This window comes from Diabrotica undecimpunctata, chromosome 4 (assembly GCF_040954645.1).
Source record: "Diabrotica undecimpunctata isolate CICGRU chromosome 4, icDiaUnde3, whole genome shotgun sequence".
In the NCBI taxonomy this organism is placed as follows: Eukaryota; Metazoa; Arthropoda; class Insecta; order Coleoptera; family Chrysomelidae; genus Diabrotica; species Diabrotica undecimpunctata.
Window position 1 is genome coordinate 46,203,181 of NC_092806.1, and position 16,127 is coordinate 46,219,307.

The window sequence follows — 16,127 nt, forward strand, 5'->3', positions numbered from 1 at the left end:
AAAATATTAAGATTTCCTTTAAAGTAAACAATAAATTGAGTAGATCATTATGCAATAGTAAGGACTCTATTGACTTCAGCAAACGCAGTGGGGTTTATAAACTTCAATGTTCTGACTGTGATGCCACTTATATTGGTAGAACTTGTAGATCTCTAGTAACCAGGGCCATTGAACATTCTAAGTTAGATAACACTTCTTCTTTCTCCCATCATCTCAAATATCACAATCACACAATCAAGGTACCAGATGATATTTCTCTTCTTCATAACATCCCAGGTAGAGATTATCTCAAACTTGACCTTTTTGAGGATTTGGAAATAGTCAAGGAAAAGAAAAACAGTCCCAATTGTGTTAATCGTCACACCAGCATCAATAGAGACTTTGTTCCACTTCATCGACAATTATTTTCCTGATCTAACTTTCTTTCTGTTAACTACACATCCAGTTTTACTTACTTCTACATTTCTTTCTAATTTCCCATATCTTAATATCACCTTATTTAATCCGCCATACTTAACTCTATTCTTGTCACCATTAATACACTAACATCACTTTTCCAATATCCCATTTCCCATCCACTCCAATAACTACCATCTGACTAATCACACAGATTTTCTTATAAATACGCACACCACATCTATCAATCTCTTATCACAATCAGTTTCAGTATCCCCAGCTTACATCTTTACATTCATCTCCTACTTCATTTCCTTTCTCTTTTCCTTTATTTCTTTTTCTTTTTCTTCGATTCATCTTCCACAAATTTCAAACCAACTTTTATTTATATCTACTTCATACAAGGAAACAATTAGGTAATAACCTTTTCTTTACCGCTTCCAAATGATTTATTAATTTCAACTACCTAACTTAAATTTTGCCTTACCCTGGTATACCAAATTGATTTTACATCACAGTCACTCATTGTTTTACATTCTACCACCTTTTAAAATACCAAAAATTGCTATTGAATTTACTACACACAAAACACAATACTTCACTAAAAACTGCCTATTCACAAACTTAAGCACAATGACTTTTGCTCCTACTACATCATTCCACTTGACATTGATGGGTACTAACTGATTTTTCATACCATCTTTATATCAGTTAGCCCAAGACTCCAGAACAGATCAGAGGTAATGTAAGTCGAAAAAACTTCACCAGATACAGGGGGTCATGTAAGATGCCCCCATCTTCAGTTTTAATAATCAATAAGTTAAGTCTATTGCATTTACCTTGATAAAACCATGAGGATTATATTTTAATACGGATGTCCTTCGAAAGTTTTTTAAGTGGCCATACAATGTTTTTTAACAACTTTTTATGTAAGTAGTAAAAAACCAACGTGTTATTTCTATATATTTAAATTTTAACTTGTGTTTTTTAATATTGGTATTTTTACTCTCTCTTTTAGTTAACTGATGATGGAATGATTTAATTCCGAAAAGATCTTCTTAAAATAAAAATTTAAGCTTGTAATAAGCAATTTTTTTTATACCTTAATACACACGAACACCACGTGCTTTGTATTCAACAGGTATACTAGCCACTCCTGGATATTTCCACTTCATGGTTTGTTCCAGTTTCACTTTTAATTTTAAATTGACGATATGGTCATTTGGGCTAACCAATACATTCGTCTGGCTACAAGGAGGAAACAATTAGAGTTGGACATATGGTTTATTCATCAATGTATTAATAATAATGTAGTTCCTGTATTCGCTAGAGTTAAAACATCAAAAAATGTACCCAGTACATATGTTAATCAACTACAAACCAAACTCCTCAGGAAAGAAATAGGCAAACATTATTCCAAGTTAGATAACATCAATTGTAATATGAAGGTAATGTACAATAGACTTTTACAACATTTTGATAATCTAGACTTAACCTCTTTTTTGCATGATGTACAGGACAAAGTTAACCATTGTGCTTCAGTTAAATTTTTCAAACTTAATAATAAACTTCACAATCTCATTCAACAGAAGTCACATTTAGTGTCCACCAATTCTTCTAATAATAGATCCAAATTTTCTAACTTCAAATTTCACCCTAGAATCAAAAATTTATCTAATATAAATTTCTCACAAGATGAATTAGAACTCTTGAATCATGGCCTCCAATTTTCTATTCCCACAGACATCTCTGAAATAGACCTACAAGAACTTTCCATAGAAATAGACATAATCATAGAAAAACTTTCAATTTCTTTACAACAAAAAAATGTCATTAGAAATAATTGTTTCAAAAAACTTCATGCTGCATACAAAAACTTAACTTCCAATTCACATGTTCATCATCCACATCATAATAGTTTAAAAACTTTAAATTCAATAAAAAAGAAAATAAAAAACCATAATCTAATAATATCCAAATCAGATAAAGGAAATTGCTTAGTAATTCTAGACCACACTGAATACATCAACAAAGTTTCCACCTTTTTGAATAATAATGGCTTCATAGTACTTCCACATGACCCACTTAACAGATTCATTAATAAACAAAAAGCATTTTTAAAGAAATATTCTACTTTTTTCACTGATTTTCATGCACCATATTACAAAATCCCTAGTAACCCATTAATTCCTAGACTGTATGGTCTTCCAAAAATCCACAAAGAGGGCATTCCAATCCGTCCAGTAGTCAGTTTCATCAACACCCCGGTCTCCATAATCTCTAAATTCATACTCAGGGTAATCAAGGACATAACAGGTTTTTCTCCCACTTTTTCTATCAAAAACTCATCCCAACTTATATCCAAACTCAATCACATAAAACTCCTACCAGATATGACTATGCTTTCATTTGATGTTAGCAATCTCTTTACTTCTGTACCTAAACTTGAAACTATTCAGTTAGTCCAGGACCTTCTCACATCTAAATCAACTAATCCCTCAGTCATCACACCAATAATAGAAATACTTGCCTTTTGTTTATCACAAGATTATTTTTCTTTCAATAATATTTTTTATAAACAACCTGATGGCTTGGCCATGGGAAGTTGTCTTTCCCCTTTTTTAGCTGACCTCTTCATGAATCATCTAGAATCCACTCAAATCATGACTAACAATACAATTCTACACTGGTTCCGTTACGTTGATGATTGCTTAGTTTTCATTAGAGGTAACTCAAATACAGCCTTTTCCTTATTAAACACTATCAATAATATTCACCCCAATATCAAATTCACTATGGAATTAGAATCTAACTTCTCCATCAATTTTTTAGACCTTTCCATCAATAGAATTAATAATGTCTTTGATTATAGCATCTACAGAAAACCCACACAAACAGATCATGTCATACATTTCAATTCTAACCATCCCATTTCACACAAATTATCTGCATTCAACAGCTTCATTCATCGTTTAGAAACCATTCCATTATCCAACACTAACTACATCCAAGAACTAAACATAATCAAACAGATTGCTTTCAATAATGGCTACAACCCAGATATCATCCATAAACTCATTTATAAAAAGAAACGTAAATTGCTTCAACAATCAGCTTACCATAACATTACTTCAGATTCCCCATCTTACTTCTCATTACCATTTCACTGTCCAACACTTTCCGAATCAATCAAAAACACTATCCTGAATTCTGTTGAAAATATTAAGATTTCCTTTAAAGTAAACAATAAATTGAGTAGATCATTATGCAATAGTAAGGACTCTATTGACTTCAGCAAACGCAGTGGGGTTTATAAACTTCAATGTTCTGACTGTGATGCCACTTATATTGGTAGAACTTGTAGATCTCTAGTAACCAGGGCCATTGAACATTCTAAGTTAGATAACACTTCTTCTTTCTCCCATCATCTCAAATATCACAATCACACAATCAAGGTACCAGATGATATTTCTCTTCTTCATAACATCCCAGGTAGAGATTATCTCAAACTTGACCTTTTTGAGGATTTGGAAATAGTCAAGGAAAAGAAAAACAGTCCCAATTGTGTTAATCGTCACACCAGCATCAATAGAGACTTTGTTCCACTTCATCGACAATTATTTTCCTGATCTAACTTTCTTTCTGTTAACTACACATCCAGTTTTACTTACTTCTACATTTCTTTCTAATTTCCCATATCTTAATATCACCTTATTTAATCCGCCATACTTAACTCTATTCTTGTCACCATTAATACACTAACATCACTTTTCCAATATCCCATTTCCCATCCACTCCAATAACTACCATCTGACTAATCACACAGATTTTCTTATAAATACGCACACCACATCTATCAATCTCTTATCACAATCAGTTTCAGTATCCCAGCTTACATCTTTACATTCATCTCCTACTTCATTTCCTTTCTCTTTTCCTTTATTTCTTTTTCTTTTTCTTCGATTCATCTTCCACAAATTTCAAACCAACTTTTATTTATATCTACTTCATACAAGGAAACAATTAGGTAATAACCTTTTCTTTACCGCTTCCAAATGATTTATTAATTTCAACTACCTAACTTAAATTTTGCCTTACCCTGGTATACCAAATTGATTTTACATCACAGTCACTCATTGTTTTACATTCTACCACCTTTTAAAATACCAAAAATTGCTATTGAATTTACTACACACAAAACACAATACTTCACTAAAAACTGCCTATTCACAAACTTAAGCACAATGACTTTTGCTCCTACTACATCATTCCACTTGACATTGATGGGTACTAACTGATTTTTCATACCATCTTTATATCAGTTAGCCCAAGACTCCAGAACAGATCAGAGGTAATGTAAGTCGAAAAAACTTCACCAGATACAGGGGGTCATGTAAGATGCCCCCATCTTCAGTTTTAATAATCAATAAGTTAAGTCTATTGCATTTACCTTGATAAAACCATGAGGATTATATTTTAATACGGATGTCCTTCGAAAGTTTTTTAAGTGGCCATACAATGTTTTTTAACAACTTTTTATGTAAGTAGTAAAAAACCAACGTGTTATTTCTATATATTTAAATTTTAACTTGTGTTTTTTAATATTGGTATTTTTACTCTCTCTTTTAGTTAACTGATGATGGAATGATTTAATTCCGAAAAGATCTTCTTAAAATAAAAATTTAAGCTTGTAATAAGCAATTTTTTTTATACCTTAATACACACGAACACCACGTGCTTTGTATTCAACAGGTATACTAGCCACTCCTGGATATTTCCACTTCATGGTTTGTTCCAGTTTCACTTTTAATGAAAAAAAATCAGTAAAGTAACACAATAAAATGCATCTGGGTCAACACTAATACCGGGTAGGCCCTCCTCTACTTCTTATGACTGCATTTATGCATCGAGGCATGCTTGACATCAAATGTTCAACAAAAGCTTGCGGAACATTCTCCCATTCTTCAATAACGGCCTCAATGAATTGGTTGTGATTGGCAATAGGGGGTCTATAACTTCGAATCTTTTTTTTTTGAGATAGTCTCATATATGCTCTATAGAATTCATGTCCGGACTGTTAGGTGGTCACTCTAATAATGGAATATCAACATGATTTAGGTAGCCAATAACCTGTCGAGCCACATGAGGACGAGCGTTGTCTTGCATGAATAAAAAATTAGGTCCAAGAAACGGAGCAAAAGGCATTACATGTTTGACAATAATGTTATCTAAGTAATAATGAGCATTCATAGACTCGTACATATGGGGACCAACTCCGTACGAGCTTCAAAACAAATTCCTCCCCAAAACATTTTAGAGCCACCACTAAAAGGTACTTTAGGAGAGATGTTGCAGCTGGCAAACCTTTCTCCTCGCTTTCGCCAGACACGCTCACGACCATCTGGAGCTTTTAGGCTTACTCTAGTCTCGTCTGAGAAAAGAACTCGTTTCCAATCATCGATGGTCCAATTTTGATGAAATTTTGCAAAATTCAATCTCTGAACCCTGTGTTCTCTGGTAAGCAAGGGTTTTTTGACCGGTTTCCTGTTGCTCAATTCTGCTTCATGTAAACGTCTTCTAACTGTTCTCGAGACGATATGGCGACATTTCGAACACCTGCTAGTTCATTTTTTAGCAAATTGCTGGTGACTGAGAGCACGTTGTCTCAAAAAACGATCATCAATGATTAGTGCAACGTTTTCGCCCTTGCCCTGGTCTTCGATAGTACGACCCTGTTTCATTATATCGCCTCATCTTGCGACTGATGCTGGAATGATGTCTTCCTAACAAACCTGCAACGTATCGCATTAAATATCCTTCATCTAGGAGAGTCGATGCTCGCACTGCCTCCTCCATTGACAAATTTCTTTGGCGGTTCATTTTTTTATTTGATTTTTATGCAAATGAACTTCCAAACATGCATGTGATGAAAAATATCACAATAAAAAGCTTGTTTCTCACAATCACTTTGCTTTAATCGGCACTTTTTATGAAAAGTTTAACTCACTTTTAGTCTAAAACGAAGTTTAATACAAATTATTGTTAAAACAAGGCTATTATTAGCTTACATGAACAACTGTCACTGTCAAACAAGGTCCATAGGCAACTTTCCGTACAGTAAATTGTCAATAAATAAAGATTATTGAGAAAAATATGAGTGGTGCGTTAATTTTGTCCAGGAGTTTATTTTTGGTAGATACCACTTAATTAAAATGCCTATATAGGTAATCTAACTATTAACTTCAGTTTAGTTTAGTTCATAATGGACATTTTTCACATTTGTTCCCGGTGAAGATAGCTTCAAATTAGCCGTCAATGAAGTTTCACAGAAGGATGATTAAAGAAATGGAAATTTTAAATACAATTAAGACAAGAAAATTGGAATATCTCGGACATACTACCCGTGGAGAGAAATACACTGTGCTCCAACTGATTATGCAACGAAAGAGAAGCATAGGGAGAGGTAGAAAGTCATGGCTGCGTAACCTGAGAGAGTGGTACACTTTAGGTGCCTTCTAATAAATTTTGAATTTCTTCACGTTGTATTATTTCATATAAGTAGCACATTGTTGTATTTATGTATATACAATTTCGGTATATGCCTTCATTAAAAATTCAAAAAATAACATTTTTCAGCGGAAACCAAGCGTTTCAGCTTAACAAAGTCTACGATTAATAAAATGGCGTCTGCCTAATTAGCTGCTGATAGTTAGTGAACGCCTGCGCCTGCCATAAATAATCGTAAGCCGCTTGAATGCACTGGGTTCCGGTGAACGCAACCATTTTTGTGATAATTTTTCGACTGTTCTAACAACCATTCAAATTTCGTCATTTTGTGTCATGTGGAACAATTTCACCCAATCATGTCAACATTAGACTGATAATTGCATTCAGTGCAATTTTCAATCCCTATGACAACACGATCGAGTTTGACAACTTCATCCAAATAAATTTCAAAATGTCACGTTTCGGCAATGAGAATGTAAACTTAAATTTTAATAATTGTACTTTCACTAACTGTACTACATCAAATCGCACATCGGCAGCAACACTGTCACAAGTCGAAATTCAGTGTATTTTTTGTTTGGTGCATCAAATGCAATATTAGTAGATGTTAAGTAGGTTGTCTCCAATGTTAAGTAGGTTGTCTCGTAACTATAAACCAATCAAATGCTCGCTTTTTAAAGGCGGGAATACGTCACCCATACGACACTTTTAAAATTGCCATAAGCTTCAATGCTAATAAAAGGTTCAAGAACTTAGGTTTTGCAATATATTTTGGGATTTTTTTGGGTATAGGGATGTTAAGTGGTTCTTATATTAGTAGGTAATTATATCAATTCTTTTTTCTAAAATCAATAGTCCGATGACAAAAAATAGAATTGATTATATTGATAATATTGTGTGTTTTAAATGGAGATAACAGTTTATTTCGCACAAAAACCCAAAAAAAACAGTAGAAAAAGTTCAAAAGCAAAAATACTAAATATGTAGGAACTTACTTATTATGTTTTTCCTGGAATTTGCAGCATTCTTATCATATCTAGTGGTAGGCAAAAAAAACAAATAGGTAATATAAATAATTTATTATCAGATTAAAATACAAAAAATGATTAGTCCTTCAAGCTATATTATACTTATCTCATCTAAAACTCATCTAAAAAATATATCATTATTATAACGTACAAAACTACATATAATTGTTAGACAAACCTTGATATCACGGCTAAGAAAACACACTTCACAAGTGTTTATGTACACAAATAACTAAATAATAAGTCTCTATAAATAATATTGTCCTTATACCTATACTTAAAAATAAAAACTAAACAAATAAACGAACTAATGATACTATAGAGACAACAACAAACGTGAACTTAAACTCAGACGTGCAGACAACTATTTTGTTAAACTTTCGTCATCATCACTGTCGAAAAGATATTTTGTCATATAAGCGGTAGATGGCGACTTATGTCTATTATAGAACGATTATAGCCATAACTATTTTTGTAGAACTCTATTCAGCAACAGTGTAACAACTCACTTAAGACAGTGTTGCGGTAATATTTAGATATAATTTTTTTCACATTAAGTACGCTATACTAAACTCGGTTCGCTAATCCCAGTCCGAACTGTCTAGTGAATTTAGTAATTATTTTTTTGCGAATTAGTTACTTTTTGACGGACTAAAAGTGGCTGGAAATTACTATACAACCAAGCACCCGTACTTATAGCCAATATTAATAGTAAACAAACTAAATAGTAAATAAAATAGAACTTTGCGAATTACCGACAATCAATATTTATTTATCTGCACCATATAATAAATAGTTATGTTAAATTATAACAACTAAATATATATTTTTTAAATATATACTACCCAAAATTTGATGGGTTTAGTATACACTTCAACTATATAGAATAATTCTTCTTTTTTTAAAGAAAGAAGTCTGTAATAGCAGGATACTTGAGCTATTAATACTGAGAAGTAGGAATTGTTGTGTTGTAGGTTTCCGACAATGAATCTGTCAAAATTTGTCCGAGCTAAGCGAATGGAGTTTACTATTATTTACTAATAGTAGGTCTTGACAGCACAACACTGTCGCATTGTTCTGAGAGCCACGGTTGTGGTGTGTTTTTAGTTAGTTATAAACGTGTTTTTTGTGAATTTATCGTTGAAAATGACTGATCGTTCAAAATATATCTTAAAACTTGCTGCTACAAAAGCTGTTTGTTTTAAAAGTGGACAAAGAGAAATATTTGAACAACAAATTCAACAGGTAAAAATTATAACCTAAAAATTAGTTAAAAATTAATATTAATTTACTATTACCTACGTATTTTAGACGGAATTATCAGATAGAAGTCTCGACAATAATGATAAAAGTTTGTTTACCACAGCTCTGATGCAGGACTGTTTATTCGAAGATGAAGTAGAATTTCTTCAAGAAAATATTGTAAGTAATAACTATTTTAGTTAAAAAGAAATCTAATATACCGTCGATAATTTTTGTTACAGATATTGGAACACGAGGGACAAGGAGGAATATCTGATCAACAAATTCAACAGGTAAAAATCCTAACCTAAAATATTGGTTAAAAATAATAGTAATTTACTGTTATGTATTTTAGACGGAACTATCAGGTAGAGGTATGGACAATGATGATAAAAGTTCGCTTACCACAACTCTGATTCAGCACTGTTTATTCGAAGATGAAGTAGAATTGCTTCAAGAAAATATTGTAAGTAATAGATATTTTATTTAAAAAACTAATATCACGTCGATATTTTTGTTACAGATATTACAATCCGCTTGTAATTTGGAATCTCGTGGCACTCTTGAAATAAATAATGATTGCCAGGAACTAAAGGAAATTAATGTTAGAGAAAGTATCAGTGTTACTGAAGCTGAACCGGAAATCAATGAGGAAATAATTTATACCCATTGCAACTCTCAAGAAAACGACAATAATTCTTCGGGGGGCCAATCAGAAAATCATGAAGAAGTACATGACCCTACTTGGAACTTTGAAGAAGAAAGTCAAAGTACTTCAGATGTTACTTCAAGATCTGAAAAAAATATCAATGAAGACCAGATCAACATTTCTGAAGACTTCAAAAATAAAAGGAAGAGACAATGTGATCCTGCAAAATGGGTCAGAAATGTACGAAAGGAAAAGTTTAACAGTGGTGTTGAGCACATTAACTCGAGACACAAGAAAAGAGAAGAGCGCAAAATATTGGGATCTTGCGAACAAAACTGTAAATTTCAATGTAGAAATAAAATCAGTGAGGAAAATGGAAACAATATCTTTAAACGATATTGGGAAATAGGTGACCTACATAAGCAGAGAAGTTACATATTAAAACAAATGTCTTCTATACCACACACTAGGACGATACAGAATAATCAGGAAAAAATAACAATGCATTCTATTTTGACGTTAATAACGAGAAAATTAGAGTTTGCAAGAAATATTTTGTAAAAACCTTAGAAATATCAGATCGTATGGTACGTATAGTAGTAGACAAGACAAAAGATGGAATTTTAGAAAACGATAAAAGGGGAAAGCATGGGCGTCAGATAAAAGTCTCCGATGACATAAAGGAAGGAATTAGAAAGCATATTAATTCAATACCACGTATTGAATCTCATTACCTTCGTGCCCAAACAAGCGGGGAGTTTATAGATGGAGGAAAAACATTAGCTGACATCTATAGAGATTATAAAACAAGTTGTATGGAAGAATATAAAACTTTTGGGAATGTCACCATGTTTTCACGAATTTTTAGAAATGAATTTAATATCTCATTTTTCCATCCTAAAAAAGATTAGTGCGGTATGTGTGAAGAGTATAAAAATGCGAAGAGTAAGGTCCATTTACAGGAAAATTATGATCGTCATTTAAAGGAAAAAGATCTGTCACGTACTGAAAAAGATGAAGATAAGCAAAGAAGCAAAGCAGGTGAGTGTATTACTGTCTGTTTTGATTTACAGGCAGTTCTCCAGACACCTTGTGGGGACATCAACTCCTTTTACTATAAATCAAAGTTAAGTACGTATAACTTTACTACCTATATTTGATTTAGGAACATTGAATGGTTTTTGTTACGTTTGGCACGAAAAAAATGGTAACCGTGGATCTAACGAGATAGGATCATGTTTATACTCATTTCTTAAAAATAAATGCTCTAAAGGCCTTCCTGTTGTGTTATACTGCGACAATTGCTATGGTCAAAACAAAAACAAATTTATAACATCGTTACTTCTTTATACAGTAAGCAAACTCGATATTCCTTCTATCACTTTGAAGTTTTTGGTTGTCGGCCATAAGCAAAATGAAGGGGGACAACATGCACTCCCTGATTGAGAACCAGAAGAAACGTGTGCTAAGATCTGGTCCCATTTACACTCCTTCACAGTGGATTCCTGTAATTTCTAATGCAAAAAAAAAACTGGTACTCCATACAAAATTACAGAAATGAACTTTACAGATTTTTTTGATATAACACATTTGCAGGAGAAAATGGGAACGAATTTTATTTTAAATTCCGATGGAGAAAAAGTTTTGTGGTCCGATATTGTAACATTAAAAGTATTTAAAGATGAACTGTTTACCGTTTATTACAAAACTTCTTACAGTCATAGCAGCTTCAAAAAAATTTCAATTCGGAAAACAAACAGCAGAAATTCTATTTGCTTAACTCATGATAATTTTGAATTAAAACAGTTATATAATACACCACTGAAACTTACCCAAAATAAATTAGATGCGTTGAGCTTTTTATGCAACAAAAATCATATAATTTTAAAATACCATGACTTTTATCGATCTTTAGGATGCAAAATAGACCTTCCTCTCAGTTTGTACAAGAACAACATGCAACAGTCTTCAAAGAAAGGCGTCAAAAACCAGTAGTTACTGTAAAATTAATGTTAAAAATCTAAATAGGTAGATGTTTCTAACGATTATTTTGTAACAGGTAATAAGCAGATTTATTTTAAGTTGTTCTCATGTAATTACGTTAGTGTGGTACTTTTTAAATAAAAAGTATATTAAAATGTCTTAACAATTATTGTGACCAGTGGCGCACCGAGGGGGGGGGGGTTTGGGGGTTAACCAACCCCCGGACCTTATTCCGACACTGCTACTTACACATTTTAAGGACTCAAAATGGAGGTAACATCATAAAAAAAATTTTGGTGACCAACCAAAACCCCCCCCCAGAGGCAAATTCTAGGTGCGCTACTGATTGTAACCTATCACAATTTTCACGTTGAATCGAAATTTCTGTGCAATTTCTAACTACTATGATCAGCAACAGTGACACATTTGTTAATAATTAATTATGTTAGTTTCAAATTTCTACAATACAGAACACTAATTGTTAAAACAACCTAAATTAATCTTATTGAAGTAAAAATACCAACATTATCATTCATTTTATAGAAATAATCGAATGTTAGATAGTAAGGGTAATCTTCGTACCCCATTTTCTCAAAATGGTTATTTTTGACTTATGACAGTATTGTTGCCGAGGTGCGAAATGAACTTTTTAGAGCAGCCGTCTCCAAATTCCGAATAGCTATGATGATTGCCGACCTCCGCCGCGGAGATGGCACTTGAAGAAGAAAAAGAGAAGAAGTTTCACAGCACGAAGTATTGCGTTGGCATTGTTGCCATGTCCTTAGAATGTATATGTTATTTGCTTCAAATACAAAGACAGATATTTTAAAAGTATATTTTTATTATATTATTTTATGGATTCTGCAATTTTATTAATTATATAAAACACAAATTGTTTAATATTCTCTTAATATTAATTGCAGTTAATTATTAGAAATTTTTTTTGGCAATTGCCTTTTGATATGTTAGCCCCATCGAGCAAAAAGACAAAAGAGGGAATCTAATCGTTATGAAAAGGAGACCAAAAAAGTGGCCTCTGATGGCGGACATATCCGGAAATGCGAATGCGCCAAATTTAAATTTCATGACACTTCACAATAATCATACAGTGGTGTAGGGGTTCTAATTTATCTATTTATTTGTTATATTAGATAATATTAATATTACATAATATTAATACATAATACACTTAAAATACTTTTTTTAACACTAGAACACAATAAAGTTTTAATTAAATAATAACAATAATAGTCTAAAATGTAAAACAATTGTTAAAAAACTTCAATAGAAAATACAAATAATCTTTCATGTGACAGTTGGGACAAACAATAACATCAGCAATAACATAACCCAACTAAATTTGATTTCTTAAACAAGGAAAGAGTCTCTCTTTCCTTGTTTAATGTGGCCTCTCTTTCCTTGTTTAATGTGGCCTCTCTTTCCTTGTTTAATGTGGCCTCTCAAGATGGCACCAAAGAATATAGACGCTTATAAGCGTCTATCTTCTTTGATGGCACTTCCTGTCTAACAATATTTTTGCCCCCACTACCTTTACATTCCCTCTTTTATCTTTTTGCTCGATGGTTAGCCCATAGATTATAGATTTGGCAATGGCCTCTCAAACTACCAGTTGCCAGATTGCAACTAATGTCTTTATAACTTTATTATTTATACTGACATTTTACTATTTACTTTTAAAAACTGATTTAAAAGTATTTAATTTTTTCTATTTTGGTAATTCTAAACTATTAATTGTTAAATATTTTATTGCTTTTGATTGCATATGTTTCATTTGTAATGTAAATTTCAACACTGCTAAGTATTTCCTTCTGTCAAACTCAGTTGATGAAGCGAAGCGGACCAGGGGTGAAAGAAAGTGAAAAATGTTTCTTTTCATAATTTAATGTTGGAAGTTGGAACAGTTTGCTCACAGCAATATACTGTGGTTTATTTTTACTGTTTTAGTGTTCAAATTCGAAATGGAGTGCAATGAAAGTTTTAAAGATTATAGAAACCAGGCAGTATTAATATGCAGTAAAGATGAAGAAGATTCGCTTAAAGAATATGTTAAATTAGAAATAGAGGAATGTACTCTTAAAAACATATATACGGAAGAACCGAACGAACCTGAACCTGAGTCTTGTTCAGAAAATGTCACAGTGAGAAACTGTTTGGTAAAAGATGAACCTAGTGAATCATCCTACATTAGTGAATTTCAAGATTTTAAGGTTGAAATAAAGGAAGAAGTAGAGGAATGTCAGTTTATAGTAAATCATAGCGAAAATCAGTTTGAAATAAGGAATAGCAAAAAATTGGACTCAGATAGTTCAAGTGAAATTACCAGAAATAGTAAGTTTTAGTAGACATTTTGAATTTCTAACCTTTAGTTAAACTTTTTATTATTCAATAGCGACGTTTTTGTGATTTTATTACCAATCTTGCATGTGGTAGATAGATAGCTTCACCAATCTCGCTGTGACAAGTCTAGATTAAAATGTTCTACAACATTTACCCAACTGTCTTTTTAAAATCTATTCATATAAAGAAATGTTTGTCATGATACATTTTTTAGCAACCTTACCTAGTGCAGATAAAAATATTTGTATTATAATTAGCAAATGAAAAGGTAAATTTGTTGTTAAAAATAAAGTGGTAAATATAATCAAGTCTCTTCAATTTCTATGTTGTAATAAAGTTATGGTTTTTATATTTAAAAAATTAACAAAAAAATTGAATAATATGTTTTAGAGTGCGTTTTTAGAGAGAATTTTAACACCTAGAGTGTCATGATGGGTCAAACATGTCCACCACTTAGGTCATAAATTTTTTTGTCTGGGGCTGTGGTGGGTCGATATTCTCCACCACTTTTTTTTCACATTTCAGGCCACGGTACATTGGGTTAGTCCACTAGACCCAATCAAAATATATGGGGAGTTTTGAAGAATGCTTTTAGCAATATTTTACTATGGTTGGTTTTTACTCCGGGTGGCATAATATATACATATATATATATATATATATATATATATATATATATATATATATATATATATATATATATATATATATATATATATATATATATATATATATATATTGTATACACTACATAATATTTGTAGTGAAAATTATTCATTAAAAAACCCTATATAATATTGCTCTGATGTAATTGTATCGTAAAATGATTAAAAAAAAGTTATAAGGACACAAAAAAAAAATTTTTAAAAATTTTTAGTTATTTTTTTTTAACTTTTTATTTTCCATTTTACATTAAAAAGTAATAGGAATAAAGTTGTAGACAATTTAATTTGCTACAAATAATGTAACAAAATTTTCTGTAGGATTACTAATTTACGAGATACAGAGCGAAAATTCTTTCTGCCCCATATTCCAAGTTGGCGAGTATTCAAGAACCCGATCAACTTCGGAGCGCTTTAAAACCAGAGAAATTAATGAAATTAAACAATTTTGTAGTAAAAATTATTTTTTCAAAAACGCTCTATACTATTGCCCTGATGTCATTTTTTTTTGTAAAATTACTACAAAAAAAGTTATAAGGCCCAAAAGAAAATTTGTTCCAAAGTTTTTAGTTTTTTTGTCCATAACTTATTTATTTTCCATTTTATAATAAAAAGTACTAAGAATAAAGTTTTAGACAATGTAGTTTGCTACAACTAATATTTAATATAATTTTCTGTAGGGTTGCTAGTTTACGAGATACAGGATATATGGCGGCCACAGGACAAAGGTGGGGACCCCACAAACTTGATCTTAAGCTTATACTTATCCTCCCAACATGTCAAAAGAATAAAATTGCATCCTAAAAAATGTAACATTTCAATAGACTATATCAGCTGTGCAAAATCCATCAGTTAAAAATATATGTCATTGTTTTTTTTTTCATTTGTTTACTTTAAATAACTAATAAATGACACAGTATTTAAAATATAACATAACATACACCACAGGGTACTTTAAAACTACATTCAATTTTCAAATTTTTGATTTTTGTTTTTTGTTTTTTTTTGTACCATTTATTATAACAGGCTATGAATTAGTTTGATAGTTTTTAGTTATATTTTGTCAAAAAGTACCGTACAATAAATAATTATCTTACCAAAAAAACAACAATCCTATTTCCAAATACTGATAACTATTTATAAAAATTTGCAAGAACCATAACTTTTAGACGGCATAGTTGCCAAAAATTTTTTATGCATCAAGTAATCATTTGAAACTGATGCTGTACATTTTTCAATGACCTCAACGAATGGAGGTTAAAATCAGGGGTTGTGCTTTAGATTCCTCACCACTCTACCAGC

The 16,127-nt window shown here is 31.6% G+C and overlaps 2 protein-coding genes across 12 annotated transcripts in view; both read left to right on the forward strand.

The window, feature by feature from the left end:
* Positions 1-5: 5 nt before the first annotated feature.
* Positions 6-4,280, forward strand: LOC140439480 (uncharacterized). Its single transcript, XM_072529409.1, has 2 exons — positions 6-1,325; positions 1,415-4,280. The coding sequence occupies exon 2, from the start codon at positions 1,611-1,613 to the stop codon at positions 4,023-4,025; it is 2,415 nt and encodes an 804-aa protein (XP_072385510.1). The 5' UTR covers positions 6-1,325; positions 1,415-1,610; the 3' UTR covers positions 4,026-4,280.
* LOC140439481 (uncharacterized) overlaps positions 1,713-16,127 on the forward strand; it is a 95,481-nt gene continuing 81,066 nt past the window's right edge. For 6 of the 11 annotated variants that reach the window (XM_072529413.1, XM_072529417.1, XM_072529419.1 and 3 more), the window contains exons 1-2: positions 1,713-1,844; positions 6,691-14,154. In XM_072529413.1, the coding sequence (XP_072385514.1) occupies positions 13,785-14,154 (370 nt within the window). In that variant the 5' untranslated portion in view covers positions 1,713-1,844; positions 6,691-13,784. Of the gene's footprint in view, positions 1,845-6,690; positions 14,155-16,127 lie in introns of those variants that run through there. The other 5 variants (XM_072529414.1, XM_072529415.1, XM_072529410.1 and 2 more) reach the window with 4 other exon arrangements.

What these genes read in the sequence shown, in the direction of transcription:
- LOC140439480 (XM_072529409.1), top strand. Translation starts at nt 1,611, where the DNA reads ATGGTCATTTGGGCTAACCAATACATTCGTCTGGCTACAAGGAGGAAA.